Raw genomic sequence first — 12935 nt, forward strand, 5'->3', positions numbered from 1 at the left:
CCCAAAAAATAAAAAATAAAACAAAACCAAAAACAAAAAAATAAACATTTTTGTTAAAGTGCTAGAAGCAAACCCGTCAAATGAACACATTTCTATAAAGAACGACGCTACTCTGTCGACATTAAATTTACAAGGTCATATACAATGTTTATCAAACAGCTGAGTCTTCAGCACAAAAATATAATATATATATATTTATATACCCCACTGTCACATCGAGAACGGCAAATATGTACTCGCAGAACACAGACTAGAAAGCTGCGGACGCGTTTTGCGGAGCAGTTATTGCACAATAAGAGGCTTATTTCTCTACAGAACGGCTACCGATATAAGTCTAGACTGGTGTCATTTTTTTTTTCAGTTTTTTTTTTTTTTTTTATTCCTCTGAGGGTCACATGACAGTTTGCATATTTCCACGAATAATACGAGTTACAATATTGTCTATTTATCGTCAGACACGTCAACCATTTGGTCAGATCGGGCACTAGAGATGTACAACATAGATGCACTCGATACAAAACTACATGAAAAAAAAACTTTCCTGCTAAATTTCCCCCCCCCCCCCCAACCCTTGTATTTATATTATTTATACGCGATTATTTTTTTTTTTTTTCTGGCAAATTCACCCAAAAATAAGTGTTTCTTTTCTTTTTTAAATTTTAAGTAACCGTCGGTGTTCACCATCATAAAAAAACAAAAAAAACACAAAGAACCTTGCAACAATTTTGGAAATCTAAAAGGAAAAAGCAATTTTGTAATGGGTGGTGCCTCGGAGTTTCCTACTCTTATAATGTCAACTGCTTTGGTCTCTCCATGGTAACAGACTACAAACAAGTCCTCTGTAGTCTGATCTTGCAGATTAGCAGATCCTTTGTACCAATAAGAAATATTTTGTATCCTATGGATAAGGAATAAAAGTGTCTTAACTTGCCAATGGTGATCACCAATTATGATAATGGGGGTCCTGAATGGGGGGGGGGGGGGGGGTGTCCTGAATTTGGGGAGTTAGTGATTAGGCTATGCTCCTTTTTAATGCAAACAGCTTCGGCTTTTAATGTTGGATTTCCTTTAAGGCCATGATACGCACAATAGAAAGTTTGGCTAAATCTCTCAATTTAGGAAGTTTTTCCTTCCTACATTAAGCATATGTGGGACTTCTCATGATGTTGGAGGAAGTAAGGATTGGACAATGTACAAATTGTATCATACCGAATTCTTTGATGAAAATGTCAGAGGTGTCTGGCGATGGCTTACTCCACTCTCTTCCCTGAGAATACATGCATTCTCAGCCAAGCCGGGTGTGCCTGTGCACATCCAAGAGTCTGGGTGTTCAGTCCTAGTGAAGGTAGATGGACACCTTTACCAATGCATCAGGGAGAAACACAAAGCAGCTGTAGACACAATAGTGCAAGAACCTTTTGACCAAACGCCAATACAAAGTCGCGTGACTTCATTCTAGATGCATTAGAAGCACAGAATAAACTGGTTATGAAGATGATCCCCTTTCTTGAAATACTTTGAAGCCTATGGAGATGTCGCCTTATCATTTTGCGTCTGATATGTTCCGGACTTTGTGACGGAGGAAGTACAATATTCGTCAGAAAAACTTACAATTACATCTTCACCCAATATTCATGTCTGAAAATAGATATAGCTACCGAAAATAAAAAGTAACTATGGTTAAATATTAACAAAAATACAAATATATTAAAAGGATATATATTAGTAAGCTGCGATACACAGAGTCTCTGGTCTGTACAGGGGATGGGGGGAGGGGGGAGAGATTTTAGTCGCTGAGTAATGTACATATTTACTCAAACGCCCAAATCTCAATGTCTTGAACGATGAAATCTTCTTTCTTAGAAAGGGTAGGGTTTCCAAACGTTTTACACGAGTGACTTCTCCCGTGGTACAGATCTCCGTCCAGCCACAGGGCAAATTCTCCTCTGCAGAAGAAAGATGAAACGAGACGCTAAGTGGAGCATAGTGGTCATGTATATGGGCATTACTGCCCGCATTCATCCAACATGCAGATTATACAAAGCACAATTTAGCAATTTAGAGATAGGAGGCCGGGGTAACCCATCACAGAGAGATGGGAGGCCGAGGCAACCCATCACAGAGAGATGGGAGGCCGAGGCAACCCATCACAGAGAGATGGGAGGCCGAGGCAACCCATCACAGAGAGATGGGAGGCCGAGGCAACCCATCACAGAGAGATGGGAGGCCGAGGCAACCCATCACAGAGAGATGGGAGGCCGAGGCAACCCATCACAGAGAGATGGGAGGCCGAGGCAACCCATCACAGAGAGATGGGAGGCCGAGGCAACCCATCACAGAGAGATGGGAGGCCGAGGCAACCCATCACAGAGAGATGGGAGGCCGAGGCAACCCATCACAGAGAGATGGGAGGCCGAGGCAACCCATCACAGAGAGATGGGAGGCCGGGGTAACCCATCACAGAGAGATGGGAGGCCGGGGTAACCCATCACAGAGAGATGGGAGGCCGGGGTAACCCATCACAGATAGGCAGAGATAGAGGCCAAGTCAAACAAATGGATCTGATGTTGTGTGTCATCGCTATGTGAGAAAGGGATTACTAGAACAGGAATAAAATTTGCTCATACATGGGGACATGGAAAACACCGCTGTGTGTATATGCTCATAGAAATAATTGTGTAACAGCACACAGGCTAAAATAACACTTGTGTGCATGAGGCCTTAGCCTGGCCTTGTTTTCCGGATTGGAGAAATGCACAGCCCAGTTATAACATCTAAGTGTCCTTCCATAGGACTTATGGCTGGATGCAAAAGCGAGGAGAGTAGGGGGTAAGAGCTACTCACTCCTCCCCTCTCCATAAGAAGCAGGGGAGGCGCAACATAAACACATCCTTTGCCGGAGGGCGAGGCCGCATGGCTCTGACACTGTTCAGTGGGAAATGCGGCCATTCAAATGGATGAGCATATTTCCCATTGAAGTGAATGTGACCGTGTGATGCAAGGTACACGTAGTACATGGACAAAAAAATAAAAGGTTTGTGTACAAAGGGCCTAACACATTTCACTGGCGCTGGCATGGCCGATTTTTGGGTGACATCCTCTGCCAACTACTCTTGGCCTTTCCTAGAAATTGTTCTGCTGTCTAATTTACTTCCTTCATATAATAAAGAGAAAAGAGCTCCCCCTACAGCCATGAATCGGGTATTACAGCTAGTAGATCGTAGCACAGCAGTGCGGATCTGGACCACACAAACCTCTGATCAGAGATGCACTGAAGGATGACAGGGTCTCCCCGTCCCATCTAAGCTACCATGTCTGCCGAATTTGATATACAACTTGTAACTTGATTTTATTCTATCTTATCCTTTGCTTGCAGGACTTTTACACAATATGGAAGAAGTTCAGCAGATGCAGTACCCTGCTGTGATTCTTGATTTCCCCTGGGGGCTACAAGAAAGCAAAACACTTTCTGCCAGGTTTTCCCACACACTATTACTGATTGTGATTAATTTTTTTTAATAATTAAAAGTTGGTTCAAAGTCAAAGGGGAGACCCCCTTATATTTGTTGGCCTTTCAAGAACACAGCGCAAAGGGTTAAGTGACAGATCTCTGGGGATTCGACAATTGTTACCCCAGTGTCTCGGAAAAAGACCAAAACCTTCAATGGGGCAGAGTGACCTTGCTCTATATGTAGTGACCCTGCTCTTTATTCATTAGGGGGGAAACTTCAAAAATGTGTCCTCTACAGTTGGGTGTCGCAGGATTATTTGCCTTGGTGCACGCAATAGAAAATTAGTCTCCGCTCACATCTATGTGTCAGACTGTAATCTCTAGAACAAACTAGGAAAGCAGCCACTTACCCTCCTCCACCAAACGCTAGGGCGTCCATATCTCCTTTGATGAAGAACATGTTATCCCCCGTCCATTTGAAGACCTAGGGAGGAAAGAGGAAAAGTCTTGTTCATAAAGGAAATATCGGAGCCTCAGGGATAGCGGTCACACAGAACCAACGCCATCTGATCACTGTCATTTGTGGATTGTTGCTTTGAACTCTGCACAGTATTTATTACTGTGTAAATTATAGTATTTAATCTTCTATTATTTACAGACATGAAAGGAGGAGCCACGGTGATCCCACAACCAGACATTATACAAGATTACACAGGTATTCTACAATGAAAACAGAAGACAACTATGTACCATCAGAATCCATCCCGATAAACCAGGGACATTACTCATAGATCCAGGCACCGGGACTGTAGGAATCTTCTTATATTTATTATCCATGGCCTCCTTCCTTCTAAAATTAACCTTTAAAATTATGGCAACGAGCCAGAAGAATTGTTCTGGGGGGGAGGGGGTTTAGCAGAACACCTCCATGCTGTAGCTTCACAAGCTGTTACACAGTTTCTTCCTCCTCTCTGCTTCCCCTCAGCACTTCCCCACTCTCTGCCTGATGTAATCTGACACAGTGGGATGGGAAAGTGCTCCTGGACAGTGTAACAGCCTGTGAAGCTATGACACAGAATCCTTCTGATTCAATAGCATGATTTTAAAAAAAGGTACATATTTAAGTGGAAGGAGGCCATGGATAACATATATAAGAAGATTACCACAGTCACTGTGCCTGGATCTAAGAGTAATGTCCCTGGTTAATTGTGACGGATTTTGATAGGAACTTTTCCTGGTTTTTAAAAGAAATCTACTGTATCTTCAGAGCAGGGGATGCAAGTACTGAGTCAGCGACGTGGCCTCCTCAGTTCAGGATCCATACAAGTTTTCTGTGGCCTTTTGAAGCTTCCCGGATCGAAACTTTAATATGTGAACTGAACTATCCTCTATGAGGTTCGGCTTCAGGGAAAATGCCAAGAGTGCATGTAGTTTCTCAGACCAAACCTACTCATGGACAATGGGCTTTAAAGGGCATCTACCACCAGGATGAAGGAATGTATGCAAATGAGCCTGGGGGGCTCCAGACTCCATAGGTATTAATGAAGCCTGGAGCCCCTCAGGCTCATTTGCATACAATCCTTCATCCTGGTGGTAGATGTCCTTTAAGATTAACCTCGGGACACTGTATAAAATGTATTCCTTACATAGTGCTGGCGTATTATCAGGAGATGCCTTCACTGAGGAGGGCATAGCGCTTGTCCAGTACTTGCATCCCCTGCTGTGCACATACATGATAGAAGGGCCATGCACATAGGTGGCAGAATACTTGTATAATCATGTACAAGGTCTGGTTGTGGGATCCTCAAGAGTCCTCCATTCAGGTCTGTACATAAATTTACAAAGACCCCTGTTCTCAGTTTTGGTGGGGACACCTCGCTGATCAGATTGCTATGCCCTATCCTGTGGGGATGTGGATCACGTCGTACGTAGCAGTTTCTCCAGCATCATAATAAAGCGGTGGAACAATCACCCCTTTCTCCTAAATATTTCCACACAGCAACAACCTTGACCATCATCATGGAAGCCTCATGCTGCACCTAATATTGATGGAAGGAGAGTTCTACAAAACATATATGAAACGCATTAACTCTCCATTACGGAGAATCTCATGTTCTGAGATGTTGCTGCTATTAATGGCTTACAAGCGGATGATGAGGATAGATCCCCGGGGAACTGGGAAATGTGTGCTCCCTAAGAGACTCCGATTGGCTGCTGGTTTTTCTAATTTTAGAGGCTCAGATTCTCTTATGACTTTACAAAACAGTAACAGGATCATCTGGTTCAGAAAAGCCATTAACAAAATACCCTAAATATAATAATTTTACTAACAGATTGTCAATGAAAAACGTCATGGTGAACCCATCACCTGATCTCATGGGTGCATTACTACCGCTTTACTCAAATAATCCCTAGAATGATATTTCAAACTTTTCAGAGTAGGCCTTGAAACACAAGTCTGGTGTCATTTTAAAGAAGAGACTCTCAGTCTGTGTTTATAAGTGCCATAGACCCTAAAAATATCCACCATTAAACATCCAAAAGGTAGTGTAATTTTCAAATATAGCTCCCGATTAACTTTAACTGTGCGTCTGTGGCACCTAGGGACTTAATCTTCGCTTTTAATATTGCATAAGGATTCTCTATAAAATGACACCAGAACAGTGCAACTGCAAAGTCTGGCCCTCTATAACCTATCAGGTGAAGGCAGCATGAAGGAGGAGGAAGAGGGAGCAGACGGATGCATTGTTCTATAAGCAACCACATGGACAAGATGCAAGCTCTACTTGTATAAATGTGGATTATTGGTCACTGGAAAAAAAATATGACATTTTGAAACTAAGCCGTAACTAATCTTATTATCTGGAGAACAAAGTATAGTGAATGCCAGTGACCGTATGGCACACAGGTGTCCATAATAGCCTACCGTCGGGTGTGCACCCTCTACTACTAGTCTGTATATGAATTAAAATTGTATTTCTCTTAGTCCACCACTAACACAATCTCAATACTAATACGGTCTATAAGAGGTGAAATAATTCTCTGATACATTACAAAATCCGAACAAGACAGAAAATGGTTGCCTAGTTGGCCAACTCACTTTTCAAGTCAAGAAAAATACATCCAAAAATCGGTAAGAAATCCAGCAGAATGTACTAGTACCATAAGTAAAACGTAACTTTTAATAATTGCTGATAAAATAAGTTCACAGTGAACCACAATAGTATGCGCTTCAACCATCTAGTCAGCAAAAACACATCAGAAAGGGAGCTCATTCAGACCTCCAATAAGTCTCGTCCCACACGGTCCCCAGTAATACCTCACCGTGCCTTAGTGCATTCCTGTATAGCATATGACACGGTCCCCAGTAATACCTCACCGTGCCTTAGTGCATTCCTGTATAGCATATGACACGGTCCCCAGTAATACCTCACCGTGCCTTAGTGCATTCCTGTATAGCATACGACACGGTCCCCAGTAATACCTCACCGTGCCTTAGTGCATTCCTGTATAGCATACGACACGGTCCCCAGTAATACCTCACCGTGCCTTAGTGCATTCCTGTATAGCATATGACACGGTCCCCAGTAATACCTCACCGTGCCTTAGTGCATTCCTGTATAGCATATGACACGGTCCCCAGTAATACCTCACCGTGCCTTAGTGCATTCCTGTATAGCATATGACACGGTCCCCAGTAATACCTCACCGTGCCTTAGTGCATTCCTGTATAGCATATGACACGGCCCCCAGTAATACCTCACCGTGCCTTAGTGCATTCCTGTATAGCATATGACACGGTCCCCAGTAATACCTCACCGTGCCTTAGTGCATTCCTGTATAGCATATGACACGGTCCCCAGTAATACCTCACCGTGCCTTAGTGCATTCCTGTATAGCATATGACACGTCCCCAGTAATACCTCACCGTGCCATAGTGCATTCCTGTATAGCATATGACACGGTCCCCAGTAATACCTCACCGTGCCTTAGTGCATTCCTGTATAGCATATGACACGGTCCCCAGTAATACCTCACCGTGTCCTCGTGCATTCCTGTATAGCATATGACACGGCCCCCAGTAATACCTCACCGTGCCTTAGTGCATTCCTGTATAGCATATGACACGGTCCCCAGTAATACCTCACCGTGCCATAGTGCATTCCTGTATAGCATATGACACGGTCCCCAGTAATACCTCACCGTGCCTTAGTGCATTCCTGTATAGCATATGACACGTCCCCAGTAATACCTCACCGTGCCTTAGTGCATTCCTGTATAACATATGACACGGTCCCCAGTAATACCTCACCGTGCCTTAGTGCATTCCTGTATAGCATATGACACGGTCCCCAGTATTACCTCACCGTGCCTTAGTGCATTCCTGTATAGCATATGACACGGCCCCCAGTAATACCTCACCGTGCCTTAGTGCATTCCTGTATAGCATATGACACGGTCCCCAGTAATACCTCACCGTGCCTTAGTGCATTCCTGTATAGCATATGACACGGTCCCCAGTAATACCTCACCGTGCCTTAGTGCATTCCTGTATAGCATATGACACGGTCCCCAGTAATACCTCACCGTGCCTTAGTGCATTCCTGTATAACATATGACACGGTCCCCAGTAATACCTCACCGTGCCTTAGTGCATTCCTGTATAGCATATGACACGGTCCCCAGTAATACCTCACCGTGCCTTAGTGCATTCCTGTATAGCATATGACACGGTCCCCAGTAATACCTCACCGTGCCTTAGTGCATTCCTGTATAGCATATGACACGGTGCATAATCTCAAAACCACTGACCAACATTAATCCGGACAGTAAGGAATAATAGGGTGGATCTCACCAGTCTTCGATGCGCCGTCTCCTGGTCGGGCGGTACAAGTCCGGAGGTACAGGACCCATTAAGCCCTACGATCGGTTAGTATCCTGACCCCGCAATATTGCTCCCGCCCTGATAAGGACTGTCCCATTCAGACCCTGTTAGTCCCTAATATGTAATCCCTACGCGTTTTGTACGTCGTGTGACACACTCATCAGGGGAATAAAGTAATGTAGTGAACTATGCAGCCTTGATGCTAAGTATGGCTGCAAAAGCTCCACATCAAGGGGTTAAAATGAATCAAAAACGAGCAGTGGCCCGTATAATACAAGTTATACTAGTATGGTGGCTGGATGTATTGGCATGGGCTATGCCAATACATCTAGCCAACATACTAGTATAACTTGTATTATACCGATCGTAGGGCTTAATAGGTCCTGTACCTCCGGACTAGTACCGCTCAACCAGGAGACGGCGCCTTAATGGGAACCGTATCGGACGAGACTTATTGGAGGTCTGAATGAGCTCCCTTTCTGATGTGTTTTTGCTGATTAGATGGTTGATGTGCATACTATTGTGGTTCACTGTGAACTTATTTTATCAGCAATTATTAAAAGTTACGTTTTACTTATGGTACTGGTACATTCAGTTGGATTTTTTTCTTCTCTGCTACATTTCAGAATCAGAACAGTAAATGTAGAACATACAGAACTGCTGAATGGTGTGCGATTGACCTCGCATCAAGGGTAATACACCACATGTTTATGCGATTCCCAATACGGTCAGTTTCCATGATATTGAGAGGGGATTCACTTCTGCTCAGACCAATACGTTTACACATATAAATTTAGTGACCTGAACAAATTATATGTGCAAAAAGTATCAAGAATTTTCCAGGAAACTTCACAGGATGTGGAACGTGCGACTGACTAATGGCCATTTCTCACTTGCATTGCAGATGCTGAAAAATTCGATCAATGAACCGATGCACTTTGGGATCAATCCGAATCCCCCAGACATGGGATTAAAGGGGATTATCCAGGACTGAAATAGTAATGAGGGCCCGGGCCTGGCATGCCTGTGTGGTGCAGGCAGTCACTGACCTAATATTGATGGCCTCTACTAAGAATAGAACATCAATATTTACGTCCTTAATAGAAAGAGATTTGTGGCTGTGACGTTGCATCTGCCCCACCATGAAACAATGAAGAATATGCAGGGACATACATGAATAATCATACAATAATAGGAGGCTAAAAAAAGGACTCACCTGAAAGTCAGGACAGAACGTGAAAAGGAAAGTTTCTCCGGTGCCGTAGAAACAATCACTGATCTTAAAGGGTTCAGAGGCCAACGCTCCGAAAACCTGCAAAGATGCATAAAACACGAGCTTTATAAAACTCTGCGATCCTGTACGACCGTCGCTCAGCGTTCTGGCTTAGGCAAATCTCTGAGATTCTTAGAATAAAATATAAATTCTTAAAACTTTATTTTGCATATGTTAGGTTACAAGTTTGTGGTGAGAGCATCCTCCATAACGTTAAAGGGGTTTTCCCCATGAAACAAGTTAGGCCAAGCTTTCTGATCGGTGGGGGTCTCAGTGAACGAGATCACTAAAACGAGGAGTCCGATGTACCCCAGTCAAACCGCTAGTCGCAGGGATAAGCAGAGCAGAAGGACGCGCATGTCTGGCTTACCCCATTCATCTACATGGAACTGACGGAGATTGACGCATACGGCACTCAGCTATCTGAGTCAGTCTAATAGAGGTGAACAGGGTAGGCCGTACATGCGCGCCCTGCTGCTCCGTTCATCTCTTGGTTAGGGCCTAACTTGTGGGGAAAACACTTTAATAATGCAGTTGCCTGGCTGATTGAATGAAGGATTCTACTAGGAAATAGCGATTGTGTTGCAACCAGTGCACTAACATCCGGTTGTCTTTAGCCTCAGTACTTTGTCCTTTAATCACGGAACACATGGCGGCTGGATTTCACAAACCCAACACTACAACGGGGATGGGACTCCATGCATCATAGTGATATATGATGCCAGGAGTTTCTACATCCCAGGGGAACAGAAGTGACCAAATGTAATCATGATCATAGTAGAGCAAATTCTTTCTGCTGTGGACTGACCTTAGTGACCAGGATGGGGCTCCATGCATCATGGTGCAAAGACATCCTGCTTTCCTGCATTACAACACCACTGAGAGGTGATCACATTCTCAGTACAACACGGTTGTTCCACAGGGAAGCAGGGACTCCCAGTCTAAGGCTTCAAACTTTTGCCTTCATGCATGATATATCTGTATATCAGTCAATGGGTGTAACTGGCTATAGTTAATACATGGAAATTGCTTCCATACGTGGGGGTTGTGATATCGATTAGTATGCTCACTATCTTTTCCCCACCACCACGGCCCCGTCTTCTCCTCTTCCGGCTTAAGAGCATCACTACTACTCGATGGTATCATGGCTGCGCAACATCATAGTGTATGCGTCGCACGGGCCCCTAAACTAGGAGGTCACGCGGCAGTGTCGCAGGGCCCGGGCGAAGAAGCCAAAGGGGAGTATAATTTTTTTTTTTTCCCCCAAGAGGGCCCTGCTGTGGACATTAACTTAATGAAGGGGGGTGGGGGGAATTTATGGAAAGAGAGCATCTGGGGTGGACATTTCATTAAAGGGGGGCATCTGCTGTGAAATGGGGGCCTAACTATATACTGAGTGGGCACATGCAGTAGAGTAGGGCCCTGTCAATAGAGTGTAGCTTGTCATGCTGGGGAGGGGGTACAAAAATCTTCCAGTCAGGGGCCCCAATATGCCTAGTGGAGACTAGGATAACTATGCGGGTACATGGCCAAATAAGATGTGACCTATCCTTCCTCGGATATCTGTTTGAGGACATGGCTGTACAAGACGTACCCTATCCTCCCCAGGATATCTTTGCTGGTACATGCCTGTAAAAGACATACCCTATCCTCCCCCGGATGTCTATGCTGGTACAAGGCCGTACAAGATGTGCCCACTTAACAAGCCATCACTGTGACATGTACTACATTAGTGTGTCAATAAAGTTTATTATTCTCTTGGGGACTATATCTTTATCTGTGCACCCTCCAGAAATAAAAGGAGACATCTAAATGCTTCACAGCTAGCAAAGCATCAGGCCACTAAAGGGTTTTTCCTATCTAATAGACCTAATAGACCATTATAAATGCCGGGATTTCACCTCTAGTACCAACACCAACAGTCGAGCACCCACTACCTTGCATTGAACCTCTTAGCAACCCTATAACAACATGGACATGTGCAGTATTAGGCTATATTCACACACAATTATGGGGGACATATATACAGCGCATATACATGCCCCATAGCCGGCAATAGGTGCATGGCGACGTACGCGAGCGGTATGGTGCCGCACACGTGCGTCAACGTACCATTCCGTAGCTGGAAGATAGATAGGACATGTCCTATCTTTTGCCGGATTATGGTGCATTGCGCCATATATTCCTGTGGAGAGAGACGGCCTCCTCTTCCCGGCGGCCAACATGTGCCCACCGTGCTACGGTACGACGGGCACACGTCAATGTAGCCTTAGGGTGTATCTTCGTACAAAAATCTTCCGGTCAGGGGCCCCAATACTCCTAGTGGAGGCCCTGACTATGGACATAACTTCTTAGCATTGCGTGCCCCCGGATACTTTTGGCTTCCAGTGAAGATCCATATAGCCGGACCCCGACTTTAGTGCTCACCATTATACACAAGATTTATCTCAGTGATCCAATACAATTCTTATAAAACAGAGTTTCATTATTACGAGTACTGGGAGTATTTATACACCACAGAAGGGTGTGCTATGTGCGTTTCTCTTCTGGACTCCCACAACTGCAGATAACATGGGCTGTGTCTGTGTAAAACTGCAGCTACAAGAAACCATTGACAGAGCCTGCATGTTACACTTGGTGTATCTCTGTAGTAGTGGTGGCTGCTATGTACCTTACACTACATGGGGACACAGGACTCACTTGTGCGTCACTGTCCTTAATCACCAGGAGCACCGGGGTGTCCAGGCCCAGCATCGTCCTGTACAATGTCTTCAGGCTCATCCCATGTTTTGCAGTGCTGTATACGAGAGTCCATGGATAGCCGATTGTCCGAGGGGGAAGGTGCTTTGTCAGCTGTTGAAAGAGAGAAATATAAAGATTTTGGACTAGAAATAACTTACTTGTACGGTTTCACCTGTTACCAGCACTATAGAGATCTGAGGTGTGAGCCACACAGACTAGTATTTTTGGAGAGCCAATGTGGGCCTGTGCATAAGAAGATTACAGAGCCGCCAAGCACAGAACAGGTCCTATCCCTCTGTTCGCAGCTCATTTATCCCTTCATCAGCGTATGAGTGAACCCGACATGCCCCAAACATGTGGACCATGTTGTTTGAGGCACACGGGTGGCATGAGACCTTATAGTGTATAGTAAGGATATCGCATAACTAATTTCTTTAATGAAAGCTGCCAGATTTTACCCCATTAAACTACTAGGTATGGGATGAAATAATGTTTTGAGATTTCCCTTTTATGTGAAATATCACCTGTTTACCTATTTAAAAAACCTCCTTCAGTGTCATGTGACAACGAGCAGAGTAGAGTCA

The 12935-nt window shown here is 44.4% G+C and overlaps 1 protein-coding gene across 6 annotated transcripts in view; it reads right to left on the bottom strand.

Moving 5' to 3' along the window:
- Positions 1-348: 348 nt before the first annotated feature.
- The window catches only part of OXR1 (oxidation resistance 1), a 305238-nt gene continuing 292651 nt past the window's right edge, over positions 349-12935 (bottom strand). For all 6 annotated transcript variants that reach the window (XM_072151333.1, XM_072151332.1, XM_072151337.1 and 3 more), the window contains 4 exons: positions 12310-12462; positions 9553-9648; positions 3862-3935; positions 349-1946 (listed from right to left, as the gene is read on the bottom strand). In XM_072151333.1, the coding sequence (XP_072007434.1) occupies positions 1811-1946; positions 3862-3935; positions 9553-9648; positions 12310-12462 (459 nt within the window). In that variant the 3' untranslated portion in view covers positions 349-1810. The remainder of the gene's footprint in view (positions 1947-3861; positions 3936-9552; positions 9649-12309; positions 12463-12935) is intronic.

This window comes from Engystomops pustulosus, chromosome 5 (genome assembly GCF_040894005.1).
Source record: "Engystomops pustulosus chromosome 5, aEngPut4.maternal, whole genome shotgun sequence".
Classification (NCBI taxonomy): domain Eukaryota; kingdom Metazoa; phylum Chordata; class Amphibia; order Anura; family Leptodactylidae; genus Engystomops; species Engystomops pustulosus.